The 14477-nt window shown below is 39.7% G+C and overlaps 1 protein-coding gene across 1 annotated transcript; it reads left to right on the forward strand.

Annotated features, from left to right (window-relative positions):
• The first annotated feature begins 1635 nt into the window (after positions 1-1635).
• Positions 1636-9396, forward strand: spon2b (spondin 2b, extracellular matrix protein). Its single transcript, XM_065268040.2, has 6 exons — positions 1636-1983; positions 2484-2713; positions 3577-3800; positions 4149-4340; positions 5722-5905; positions 8378-9396. Exons 2-6 carry the CDS (start codon positions 2494-2496, stop codon positions 8554-8556), a joined length of 999 nt encoding a protein of 332 aa, XP_065124112.1. The 5' UTR covers positions 1636-1983; positions 2484-2493; the 3' UTR covers positions 8557-9396.
• The last annotated feature ends 5081 nt before the right edge of the window (positions 9397-14477 follow it).

Genomic DNA, 14477 nt, shown 5'->3' on the forward strand with positions numbered 1-14477 from the left:
TCCTAGCTCTGGTTGTTAACCGAGGAATCAGAAGTTTGTTAGTGAAAGTTCGGATGCACGTGATATTGTAACGTGCGTAAGGGGGAGGGAGATCTGTGCCACGTGCAGGTACTGTGATTGACATGCAGATTTTACACAGCCCGGCCCTGATTGGACCAAATGAACCGATCTGTGTGATTGGACCAAATGAACCGGGAGCGGTGGATTTTTGCAAAACAAATAACAGGCTCTAGGTGGAGCTAGAAGTGTGGGTTTTTTCTTAAACAGTCCAATTTATGTTGTTCTATCGGAGCATAGTGTTGGTTTCAGTGAATATGATAAAAAAAAATGATCAAAATAGTTGCCGACAGCAGCTTTAAAAAATACCCCAGACACTCATGGTTGCGAATAACAACCTATTTTACACGACAGTTCGTTGTGCATGTATTAGAGGTAAAACCCCGAACCCCCAAAGTTGTGCACAAATGTTATTTAGTTAGAAATCAATCCTGCTTCTGTTGATTCCGGTCAATATGCTTAAAAAACTTACCGGAGAATCTATGGCTTGAGTTTTTTGTAATCTGTATGAATTGGAGATAAGTACTTAGTTATATGCCTATATTAGTGTTTTAAATACCCAACAGTCTAATAACAAGCAGATTTTATGCACACATTGCAGTGCTCTTATCTCAAAATTAGGTCATATGTCCCTTCTAATTTTAACAATCCATACTTTCTACTTCTGGTGGAAATATGTAATTTCTATGTTTTGATGGCTGAATGACAAGCACAAAACAATTGGTTTAAAGCACACGCTCTGGACTTCCAACCCTCACAGCCTCGTTGTGGATTCAACATGGCTGCAGGCTGCAGTAGTTCTAACCTTAACATAAAATACTGTACTGCTTAACTAAAATCTGATTGGGTGTTAGGAGGATGAATCAGGATCAAGATTAAAGAACATGTAGAATTCACATTAATCAGCTAATTAATAAATGTTCAACCTGTCTGTATGAGGATATAAACTATAAGCTGTAAACCTGTAGATTTGATCTATGTTTGTGTGTGAGCTGCACTATCTGAATCGGTAAGGACATTATGAGTACGAACAATTTTTTTATAATTCTCACAGTTGATGATCTCAGTTTTGGCCCTCAAGGATCCAAAGATCCACATGTGTATTTATTTCTTCATTAAAATTACTGTTGTGCAATCATTCATGCTCATTACAACAGCCATGACTCTTTCTTCTATTCATATTTTAGTTAGTCCATTGTGACCACTAGCGGTGACACGCGGGACAGATCGAATGAACGATGAGGGATAACTGACCTCAAATTAAGACAGACACAAACCATATGTCAAACACATTAAATGCTGCAATCCACTTGGGCTGAAAAGGCCACTTTACAATAGTAGAATATTAAAAACGATTAAAGCAATCTTTCAGAAATAAAACCGGTGTGTGGAAAGCCACATCCAAACGACTCTCAGCAAAAATTAAGTGTCAAGACGCAGCAGAGAAATTGAGAAGAGTGAGGGTTAAAACGTGAGCATGTGGAAACAATTACTGGCTGCAGGCGGGATCGCTCAGCTCTCGGCTTGCCGGGCGCTACCAGCCAAATCTGTTTCCACAATCAACCAACCTCCTCAATATACCATCAGACTGTGCCGTGGAAACCTCAGGAGCTTCACTCCGGGCGATCTCTCCATGGAATTCTGCTCAGGAGAGGGAAAAAATGCATCTCCGATTCAAACTATGACTCGTTCTCCGACACCAAACGGGAAATCCCACATTGGATTGTAATGGGGAGTGTGAATTGCTCTGAAGTACATCTGGGAGGGGTCAGGAGGTTATTGATATTGTTAGACTGCTGGGATCAGTGGAAACGCATAAATAGCTGCAAGAACCTCAGCTATCTCGCAGTCTTTCTCTGAATGCCCAGGGACAGGTGACCTCCACTCCAGTCTTCTGCAGAAAACCCATCCGTCTCTGCAAACCCGGTAAGACTTATTCACACTATCATGTTTAACTGGTTTAAAATGAATTTGAATTCATGGTCGATTCTAATTATTTTTATTTAAAGCATGTGCAAAGTGCTCTTTTACTAAATAAATACAAATTGTTATAAATGATATTTTAATATAGGCTTTATGTATTCAGGTTGCATGTAAATAGGTGATTTCATGAGGTGCTTCTTTTTAACCAATTTCAACTAATTAAACAAATCCCAAAATGTTTTATGCTGAATATGTCATATTCCAGATAACACTATGAGGGAATTTTGTTATCCAGACTCTTCACATTCTTTCCAGATTATTCAGTGTATTACACAGTTATATCAAATAACACCAGACAGTGTTCGCTTATGTCAAATCTTGGAACAAGTTTTCCCATGCTAATGAACCATTGACACTTTATTAAAAAGTGGTCCAAAGCGTTCAGATGAAGTTGTGGCAGGTATCCGCATGTCTCCAATAATAACAAATCATTGTTCCCTTAGAAAAAACAGCATGGAAAAGATCAGATTTGCAAACTGCTGGCTAAAGTGTCTTACCCTGACGCTAGCTATGCTGTGTGGAGTCCCTGCAATGCCGGTAGATGTGGAACGGGTGTGCATGGCGCCGACCACAGCCAAGTACAGACTGACGTTTACCGGCAAATGGAGTCAGACTGCCTTTCCCAAGCATTACCCTCTGTACAGGCCACCTGCTCAGTGGTCCCCCATTTTTGGTAAGTAATCAATATTGTTTAAGAAATTGCCCCAACTTTTGGGTCAAATTTAAAGGGACAGTTCCCTGACAAATGAACATTCTGTCATCATTTACTCTATTTAGTAAATTTCTTTATTCTGCTTGATGTAATGTTTATAACCAATCAGATCTGGGGCACCACTGACTTCCACAGTAGGAAAATACAATGGAAGTGAATGGTGCTCAATTATAATTAGAATTTTTGCAGAATTGGGCATACCTCAATTTTAAAAAGTAATCTAGCCACATAATTTCGATTATGTCTTATTTTACAGGAAACCCTATGTTCCACAACTTAAATTTGTTTTAGATTTTTGATATGTTTTGGACCCGCTGGCGGGTCCGCAGAGTTAAAGGGTTACTGTTTATCTAAATATTTTAGTTTGACTTTTTATTATAAGGGTGCAAATTTGGTCTGAACTACTTTTAGAAAAGAGGTGGCTTTTAAAACAAAATTAGAGGTTTTGTGAATGTTTCAGACACAACAGACAGGAGACAGTAATCTGCTGAAGCACTTTAATTTAGAACATTACCAAACAACAAACATAGCTTTATACAAATGTATATATCACAAATATAGCACAGAAACTTTATAGTTTTGTTAATGATTCTGTGTAATTGTGCTATAGGTGCCAAAAACAATTGGAAATGCAAGATACACATTATGCCTCACAAATTCCATAAAAACTCCAATAAAAAAGTGAACCCACCTGAAAGACATTTAATAACGTGCACGCTGTTCCTATACCCCCGAGCAATTCAGCGATGGTGGTATTATTTCCTAAGACAGAAGAAGCACTTACTGTATGCAACACTATTCATGATACTGTTTTCTCATTACAGGAGTAACGCACAGCTCAGATTATCACATCTGGCAGAGTAGCGAATACGCCAGTAATGGGGTGAGAGAGTTCTCAGAAAGAGGAGAGGCTTGGACCCTTATAAAGGAGGTGGAGGCAGCCGGGGAGAGGATCCAGAGCGTCTATGGCCTGTTCTCAACACCGCCTGTTATTGGAGGCACCAGCCAAGCATCCACAGAATTTGAGGTTTATGCAAGACACTCTTTGGTAAGTACGCTGTGGTGTTCATTAGGTTGACACAAGGAATCCCTTTTATCGCAAAAGATATAGCGTAGTATATATTTCTGCATTCAATATAGTTAGCACATGGATATGAATGTAAAAACCGCAGATGTCTTTTAATAAGAACACATGGAGACTTTAAAATCGTATTTGAAATCTGAAATTGGAACAGACTACATTGCAAACACTTTATTTGCCATCCAGGCATTCCTTATAAAATATTATTAAGCATTGTAAATAATAATGAAACTTTCCGAATAAGGTGAGCCAACGATAACTCATGCAGAGTATTGGCAAATGACAGACACTTCTAATAGTCTTCCTCCTTTACAGCTGTCATTCATTGTGCGCATTGTGCCAAGTCCCGACTGGTTTGTTGGAGTAGACAGTCTGAACTTGTGCGAGGGTGATCACTGGAAAGAAAACATAAGCTTAGATCTCTATCCCTATGATGCCGGCACAGACAGCGGTTTCACCTTCTCCTCACCCAATTTTGAGACCCTTCCTCAGGACAAAGTCACACAGGTAATTTGTAAAAGCAGACAACAGAAAATGACATCATGAATCAAACAATCTCTTAAAAAATCAAAACACCTTGGAGATGTGGTTTGCTGGTTTTAGCTTTTCTCTTAGCTAGTCACAGCTGGTCTTTAGCTAGTTCAGCTGGACTCGGTTTAGTTTCTACTTACTTGCCAATCTGACAAATGCCTCACAGCGTTTAACTCTTTCCCCGCCATTGATGAGTTATCTCGTCAATTAAGAGAAAACATTTGCATAAGAAAATTTAAATAAAATAAAAATGAATTGTAATGTTAATCTACAATACCGCGATTATCCGTTAGACACACTTACCCAATTTATTAAAAAAATGAAGCTAAAAACATTATTTACTAATTTTAAAATCTGTGTATGTTTTGATAATCATTCTGAATCTGATCTCAAACAAAATTCCTTCACAAAAATGCAATTATTCCAGCTTTGTGCTATAAAATTTTTACTTTTAAAGAAAAATGCCCATATTTAAGTTTATAAGCAGAGAAAAATTATAGATAGGATGAAACTTTTTTCCTGTTTTGTTTGTTTGTTTGAAAGCAGAGGGTTTGTTCTTTCATTTGATATATTTGTATGTTTATATATTTTTAGAAATTTTCCTGGAAGGCATTTTGTGAAATTGCGTGAAAATAAAAAAATAAAATAAAAAAAATGCTGCCGTGCAACTTTTCAAAAAAATGGCTGGCGGGAAATGAGTTAAATCAGCAAAATAATATAGCTTAACTATATATATATATATATATATATATATATATATATATATATATATATATATATATATATATATATATATATATATATATATATATATATATATATATATATATATACGGTTTCAGCAGTAACAACATAAACAAGCGGCTGTCGTGGTCCGCACGTAACTTCCGGTAAACTCCGCTAAGAATAAATAACAACAAAGTTCTTTAAATGTAGTTTAATTATATAACAAGCAAAAAAACAACACATAGATTATATAGGAAACCAAAACATTTGTTATTTTCGACGAAGCCTTTGTTCAAAAGATCAGTTTAGCAACTAGTCAGACCATTAAAAAACGAAACCGGAAGTAAAGTTCGGATCCAGTCAGCGCACGCGCGTCCGATGAAACCGTCTATATGTATTTATACACTATGCAAACACTATCTTTTATTTTGTATGCAATTAGTTGCGATTAATCTTTGGACAAGCCTAAAAATAATAGGAAAAACATAATGATGAAGCACCCCTAAGCTTAACATCACAGGTGCGAAGCAAATTGTTCAAAAGTGTACTTATTTGGTTGTACGAATTCATACAAATTAGCCACCTAATTTGCCATGAGACTGTCTTTAAACATCTGTCTCTTTCTCAACAGATAACATCATCTTTCCCACGCCACCCTGCAAACTCCTTCTTCTATCCCAGACTGAAGCATCTGCCCCCAATAGCCAAAGTCGTCCTAACCAAGATCAGGAACAACCAGATCTTCAGTTTACCCATTCACCCAACCCAATCCAATCAGATTCCAAATGGGAATGAAATAGACGACTCTCTCATAAGTAAGCTTTGGAAATATGAATCAAAATACAGTATGAATGCTGTAATGTTTGGGCGTAGGCTCAATGAAAGGAAAAGCCTACAGATAATAGATAATATTAATATACTAAAACAGATTATACACTTGCTGTTGAATCGTACTTGTATGTCAATCCTTAAGGAAACAAGACAAGTCCATAGAGAGTAGTCGTGCTGATTCATTCAGCGGCTTGCAGGGAGGTTTATCCCTTCCCATGGTAACCACAATAACAAACTGCAAACAAGATAATGTTGGCCAAAGCGCTTAAAGGGTTTTCAACACTCAGCACTCAGGAAGTGTTTGTCATGGAAGTGAAACATATACTTTATTCCATCTTTCTGTTTTCCTACTTGTTACAGTCTGTGATACATATCAAGCTTTTACAAGGTCAGGACGTCTGGATCCCTGTAATGTTTGAGGAGATCTGTAGTCAGGGAACACCAAATATGATAGGAGCAACACAGGAGATGTTCCAGAAGAGAGATTTATGATTCAAGTCACCACTTGCCTTGCTGATCTCATCTGCAATTAATTACAGGAAAACGGTTACCATGGACTTGCGATGAAAAGGCTTTCGTGACAGCTAACATTAGAAAATACAGCAGCACTTTGCTTTTACATTTCATTACTAGCATCGTTCTGCCTTATTAGCATTTAGTTAAAGGAAAACTTCACCCCAATGTTGTCATTATTTGTTACCATAGACTGTAAAAAATATGGACATAGTGTGTGACGTCACCCATAGATTTGTGAAGTGGTGGATGGTGACTGCTCATCCGAGGGGCACAAATTCAAAATATGTGTTCAGAGTGTCATGTGTGTTGCTCGTGTTTTCAAAATATGTGTTTGTTGCGTCATGTGAACCATGTACATCACGTGTTTAATCAAAATAAGTGCCTGCAGCACACGCATCAAAACCGTTTACGATAAAGGAGACGCTCACGTAAACAAAATACATGCAAGACACTCCCTTAACAGTAAACTCTGATTACGCATGAGATTATGTGAGTATCCAGCCCAGTCTCACGAAATTTCGTTATATAGTCACGTAACTTTTTGTTCTTTTTCGTGATATTATCACAAATTTTTCGCATTTTTTCTTGATCGTATAACGAATTCCTGTTTTTGTGTGATTATCACGTATTGGTTACTGAACTGAATTTTCTTACCATTGTCACTTCGGTTTAGGGTTAAATTTACATAAAATTACATCTCCACCCAAACCCAACTCTAACGCCAGGCAATATATATAAAAAATCTGAATAAATAGTATAAACCAATACATAAAGTGATATTCTAATGCAAGCACCAAATCTAACCCTAAACCGAAGCATCAATGGTTTGAAAATACGAAAAAGCAGTTGAGTAACCAATACACGATCACAGGAATTTCACACGAAAACAGGAATTTGTTAGGCTATACGATCACAAAAAAAACACAGAAATTCGTGATAATATCACAAAAAAAAGAATAAAAATATTATGTGACTGTATCACAAAACCTCAGGAGACTGGGTAGGAGTATCTGCCAAACGCGAGAGTCTCTTTTATCATAAACCCTTTAGGCGTCTGCAGCAGGCATTTATTTTGACAAGACACGCAATTCACCTATGATCACTTGACGCGCAGAACACTTATTTTGAAATTACGAACCACACACATTATGGGCTACATACATGTTGTGACGAACTTTGCATCAAGCTCCCCCCAAAAAAAGCCACTGATCGACACCTTGGTAGGTTCACACGCAGATAACCGAAAATGTGTAAAGAGACGGGACGTGGGTGAAGCAGAGGTAGCTGGTTGCTGAAACCACACCCGCCTAGCACGACGGCAGTGACAGTTCACCCGTCATTCAAGTGGCCACGCCCTTAATTATGCAGAACTTTAAGGCTTAATATCATTTAAATGGATGAGTTACACCCCCCCCCCACACACACACACACACAGTTGTCATGAAGGGCAAAACTAGCTTCATCAGAGAAGGTTGCCCATCGGTCATTACAAACCCGTGGGATAGTTTGATGAACACTAAAGATGTTTAGCAAAATGTCTCCTGTCTGTACAATGAAGGTGAATAGGGACTAAATGGGTTCTTCATGCTTTCAAATCTGACAAAGACATGTTGTGCCAGGTTCGACATCATTAACATCAAGTTCCTTCTTGTCTCATCATTGTCATTACACAAAGGTATTTTACTATACGGCTTAAGTAGATCTGGATATACTGCCAGTATTGACTACAGTATGGTACTCCCATGGTGTTTATTATTTACCTCAGTCCCCATTCACTTTCAATGTATGAACTACCATCTGTAAAAAACTACCATCCACATCTTTATACATTTCTCCTTAGAAGATAATACAGGTTTGAAAAGAGATACTTTGATGTTGTTCACCATGATTTTGTTGCATTCATTTCATTATATTAAACCTTCCTGCATTATTTTTTACAGATACCCCTCTGGACTGTGAGGTGTCTGTCTGGTCACCTTGGGGTCTTTGTAAGGGTCAGTGTGGTGAGAAGGGTGTGAAACACAGAACGCGCTATATTCACATGCATCCTGCAAACAACGGTGCTCCCTGTCCTCCACTAGAGGAAGACAAACCCTGTGTTCCTGATAACTGTGTGTAAGGAGGACATCAACCAAAACCAAAACCACGCTGCTCCTCATCACAGGGCAGAATCCACTGGATACTCAATTTGAGACTTTTTAAGGGGAAGTACAGTATCTGTAAGGGTCATGATGGGATGTAAGTGGGTTAACAAGCTCAACATTACTAATATGACATCTTAGACCACATTGTAGTTAAAGGGGTCATGAACTGAAAATTCAAGTTCTTTTGACAGTTCAGAGGTCATTATACTATAAAAACACCCTGTAGGTTTCAAAACTCAACACTTCTTTATTTATAACAACAGCTTTTATTTAAACCAAGGCAAAATATTACTCACGTTGAAAAGTGTGTGACTATGATGTCACAGTAATGTGAAAGATCACCTCTGCGGGAGAATATCCACACCTTTTTAAATAATTGCAATATGCAATTCCACACATGCACAAATGAGGCGATTTTTTTAGGTAAAAACCTTTCTAACGTTATCACAGAGATCAATACAAAATAACAAAATAAGCCAGTACATGACCCCTTTAAAAGGAAATTGAAGTATCCAAAGCAATACAGACATTTTCAGTAATGTCAATACATCTGAGAATTAAAGTGCATCTCAATACAGCAATTTGCTCTCATAGCAGGAACTTGGGTTGAATTTGCTGTAACTTTCACAGACTGACCTCATGTACTTGATGCTTGATAGTGTCACACCAGTTACATTATCAAGCTAAACAGATGAGATAAATCACCATTGTAAATAAATACTCTTTTGTTGTCCAAGTATGTTGTATTAGTGGTTGGTATCTGTACATTAAATGGAAAACTGTATATACAATTGTAAATAAAAGATAATCTGAAATCTTCTTGTTTATGTGAAAAAATGTTTTGTAAGAAAGCATGAGAACAACAGTAAATCTTGTATTTGGACACATATATACGATTTAAGGGTGTTTTTTACACTTGAGTCCTCTTTAAGAGAACCAAACTCATATCCCTTAAAGTTGACAAAAATGGCAGTGTTCTAATTGAGGAGGGGCTGCTGTGGTCCCGGACCTCCTATAGCATTTAGGGGCCCCCCATAAAGCACAAAAAGATAAATTAGGGGTGTCCCCTGGTTTCTGCTCAAATTAAAATAATACATCAAATTTTAATGCTCATGCTACCCTGCCACAAAGCGATACTGTCTATTATTTGTCCCAATTTCGCAATAAACTAATCCAAAAGATTCTGTCTGAAATAAATTTAAAGTCTCAAGTGCGCCTCACACTGTTTTCTGGAGGAATTGACAGATTGTTAGATTTTAATGTAGGATTGGGTTAGTGGCTTTCAAAAAATTATTCTCAAAATTTTTACACTAATTTAAGGGGTAAAAATGTTTGAGGTTTCTTTGAGTAAATCATTGATCCAGGACCAACAAAAAATGCTGATCTAGGATCACATCTTACTTTGTGAAATCACAACGACTCTATAATAATGGTGAGGAGGGGGGAGATAAGATAGGGGACCCCCCATAATCTTTTACATAATTCGAACACTGCCAAGAGGTGAACCAAGTCAAAAAGGACCAAGTTTTTTGGACACAGATCCATTTTTGGTCCACCTAAGCTGTAATAGGTTCTGTCAGAATCCTACTGGTATTTTAATCTAGTTTAGCATGGCAGGGTTCTGACAGTACATATGTTCTATGTGGGAAATGTGTGGTTGTAGTATTGGTTTATTCCGACCACGCATTTCCCGGGTCTCGTCACTGTTCACGTTTATTTTTGAGACCAACCCCCATAAAATGTACTATGGTTTTATTATAGTAAAAGTGTTATAATCATGTTTTTGGCACAATGATCATTGTTTGTATTACTATCCTTTTACTACAAATGCCATGTTGAAACTATAGTTATTGTGGTGAGAACACAGTAAATTAGTGGTTACTATGGTTTTACTACAAATAAAGCCAAAACATTTTTGGAACTATAGTTAAACTATGATTTAGTGTGGTTCATTGATGTCAAATTGTGTTGATGCCATATGGCGTCATTGTGTAAAGCTGTAAAAAGCTATTCAATAAAGTGGTCCCAGTTCAAATAAATACAGTATCTACTGTATGTGTATATATATATATACACACTCACCTAAAGGAGTATTAGGAACTTCCTACTAACACTTTGTTTGACTCCCTTTCACCTTCAGAAATGCCTTAATTCTACATGGCATTGATTCAACAAGGTGCTGAAAGCATTCTTTAGAAATGTTGGCCCAAATTGATAGGATAGCATCATGCAATTGATGGAGATTAGTGGGATGCACATCCAGGGCACGCAGCTCCCATTCCACCACATCCCAAAGATGCTCTATTGGGTTGAGATCTGGTGACTGTGGGGGTCATTTTAGTGCAGTGAACTCATTGTCATGTTCAAGAAACCAATTTGAAATGATTCGAGCTTTGTGACATGGTGCATTATCCTGCTGGAAAGTAGCCATCAGAGGATGGGTACATGGTGGTCATAAAGGGATGGTCATGGTCAGAAATAATGCTCAGGTAGGCCATGGTATTTAAACGATACCCAATTGGCACTAAGGGGCCTAAAGTGTGCCAAGAAAACATCCCCCACACCATTACACCACCACCAGCCTGCACAGTGGTAACAAGGCATGATGGATCCATGTTCTCATTCTGTTTACGCCAAATTCTGACTCTACCATCTGAATGTCACAGAAATCGAAACTCATCAGACCAGGCAACATTTTTTCAGTCTTCAGCTGTCCAATGTTGGTGAGCTTTTGCAAATTGTACTTGCCTCTTTTTTTATTTGTAGTGGAGATGAGTGGTACCCAGTGGGGTCTTCTGCTGTTGTAGCCCATCCGCGTCAAGGTTCTGCGTGTTGTGGCTTCACAAATGCTTTGCTGCATACCTCGGTTGTAACGAGTGGTTATTTCAGTCAAAGTTACTGTCACAGGTCGGAGCGGACCACCAATGTCGTGAGTCTCGCCCCTCCCTAGTTTCCACCTCGAGGAGGTCCCAAAAACAGCCCAATGACCAGACACACGAGAAAGAGTAAGTAAAATTAAAACAAGCTTTATTAAATTATTTAAAAGGCAATTAGGAAAGGAGAAGAGAATGTCTAAAACTATAGCTCTCTGAGCCAGGAGAGCGTCCTCTACGGAGTCGCCTTGGACTCTCACGGGAACTGATAGGTAGGTCAATCGGTCTTCCTCTTCTGCTTTGTCGGCATGTGACTTGAAAGTGAATATTCCTGTTCTTGTCCCTTGTATCTCCCAGGCAAGCTGCAACAGAGCCTCTCAACTTCCTTTCCTGGGCGTAGAGAATGAACACAGGTAAGTACTCAGGTATGTATGTGGACAAGTACCTAAATAGGCGACCTTGGCAGGTAAGTAGCACACTGGCTCCCAGCTGTAGTACACTGGGCTTTCGGCTTTGGGCGCAAAGGTAAGTATGCAGGGTAAGTACACTGGGCTCTTAGCTTTGTATGTCAACACGAATGCCACAACAGGAAATGTTTTAAATACTCAACTCTATCTTCCTTCGGCCCAATCCTCTGTGTTCACGCTGCCAAATCTGCAATATCCTCAAGACTACATCTCTCCAAGCCCACTGTTCGCTCCGTCTTGCCTCCAGCATTGACCGGAATAAACAACAACATCGACTTCACACTTCCTTGAAGGCTACATCATTTTGGCCATTGGCCTCGTCCTCCAGATACTCGTCTTCAGTTTCAATTTCAGTTCCAGTTTCGGTGTACGGGCTTCCCCTCGCCTGCCTCCTTTCCGTAGCAAAGCCCAGCGGGCGCCCAGAGCGAACTCTCGGTGCCAACTCCAACCTTGATTGTTCTCCGGATGCCTTATTTATGTTCCTCCTCTTCACTGAATTGCCCAATTATCAATCACCACGTTCAATTGCACACCTGTATTCAATAATACCCAATTTTAGTTGCCCGGAGTTACCGGAATTGACTGTGTGTTACATGGACCATCGTGACAACTCTGACAACGGCTCGATTCCCCATAGTGTACTCTATTGAAGTTGGGACGAGATTCTCTGGTGTTGGTCGGCGGTGATTGTCGGCGGCTCGTAAGCTAACGCTAGCGGCAAGCTAGCGGTTTCCTCTGACATCATGGCTGTCCTTAGATACTGCGCTTTGGAACTCAGAAATCTCAACTCGCACATCGTACCGGGTAAAGCTGGGCTTGAGGCGATTAAATCTCTCCATCTCTTACGCCGCCCCCGCTATGTGCACAGGGCTGCTCGACATAAGTTTGTTTACATGGCGACATCTCAGACTACTTCAGTTCCGTCTATCGCTACCCAGCGACGACGTCATCAGAACAAGCCGCGCCTACAACTATTTAACTTACACCCCATAGAACGGGCTGTTGATGTAATTTCTCATGCAAATACTCAATAATTTTTTTCACTACTTGATTGCTTAAATTTTACACAAGATGTTAATGGCCCAACGCATGTTAAAGGGCACACTCTGGACTTGGTATGCTCTTCTGGCATTACCCCAAATCATATACAAACTATTGACCTGGCTGTTTCGGATCACTTTGCCATCATGTTCTCTGTTTCTCTACACACACACAGGAAGTGTGAGAAAAGGATAATTGCATATCGAAACATCAAACAAGTCTCCATACAAAAATTATCAAACACTCTAACCATCTTATCAGCTATCCCCAAAACTGTGCAGTGGATGACCTGGTTAATCACTATAACCTAGCCTTGTCATGTAGTCTGGACTCTGTTGCCCCCCTCATTACACGCTGTGTTTCCTTCTCCTGTCCTGCTCCCTGGTTCACTGCTGAACTTCGTCTCATGAAGGCCACAGGGTGGAGGCTGGAGAGGTACTATAAAAAACCGGCCTCACTGTCCATCAGCTGGCCTACATTGACCATGTTAAAAGCTACAAAGATGCTCTGTTTAAGGCAAAAAACAGCTACTATTCCAAACTTATTGGCAACCAACAACATCAACCCAACAGCTTTTTTCCACTATCACATTTACTCTGCCCACTTGACACTTCTCAACCTCCTGACGTTGCTGGCTTATGCTCCAGATTCCAGGATTTCTTCCAGAGAAAGGTTGAAACCATCCACCAGCAACTTCAGCTGTCTAGCTCCTGTCACCCAACCACACTATACAAAGTCTCCAACTGCCTTCATGCCGGAGGACTGCCTCTCCTCTTTCTCCTTGCTCAAAACAGCTCAAGTTTGTGAGCTAGTATCAAAGGCAAAGTCTACGACCAGCAAACAGGATCCTATGCCAACTGCCTTGGGTAAGGCATGTCTTCCAACTCTGGGTCCCACCCTTGTCAACATCATCAACACCTCCCTGTGTTCTGGGGTGGTCCCCACCAGCTTCAAAACTGCTCCGGTTATCCCAACACTTAAATAACCTGGCCTGAACCAAGATGATCCAAACCACTACCGCCCAATCTCCAACCTACCTTTCCTGTCTAACTACTGGAAAGGGCTGTGGCTTCCCAACTTACCATCATATGCTACATAACAACCTCTATGAGCCATTTCAATCTGGTTTCAGGATACAGCATAGCACTGAAACTGCTCTAATCAAAATCACAAATGACCTTCTCATGGCAGCTGACTCTGGGCTTGTCAGCATTTTAATACTTCTTGACCTATCTGCTGCCTTTGATACAGTCTCTCATTCCATTCTTCTTACTCGCCTCTCTGAACTCATTGACCTTACTGGTACTGCGTATTGCTTGTTTGAATCCTATCTCACCAACAGGCAACAATACACCACCCTAAAAGGCATTTGCTCTGATCTAGTGCCAGTCTTACACGGCGTGCCACAGGGATCGGTGCTTGGCCCATTATTATTCAACATCTACATGTTACCTCTAGGGATGATCATCCGGAAACATGGATTACATTTTCACTGCTACGCTGATGATACGCAGC

This window comes from Paramisgurnus dabryanus, chromosome 16, assembly GCF_030506205.2.
Source record: "Paramisgurnus dabryanus chromosome 16, PD_genome_1.1, whole genome shotgun sequence".
Taxonomy (NCBI): domain Eukaryota; kingdom Metazoa; phylum Chordata; class Actinopteri; order Cypriniformes; family Cobitidae; genus Paramisgurnus; species Paramisgurnus dabryanus.

Excerpts from the sequence above, each read along its gene's own strand:
- spon2b (XM_065268040.2), top strand. The coding sequence starts at position 2,494 with ATGGAAAAGATCAGATTTGCAAACTGCTGGCTAAAGTGTCTTACCCTG. Across the intron at positions 3,801-4,148 it reads TTTATGCAAGACACTCTTTG|CTGTCATTCATTGTGCGCAT; the intron begins GTAAGTACGCTG and ends CCTCCTTTACAG. Across the intron at positions 5,906-8,377 it reads AATAGACGACTCTCTCATAA|ATACCCCTCTGGACTGTGAG; the intron begins GTAAGCTTTGGA and ends TATTTTTTACAG.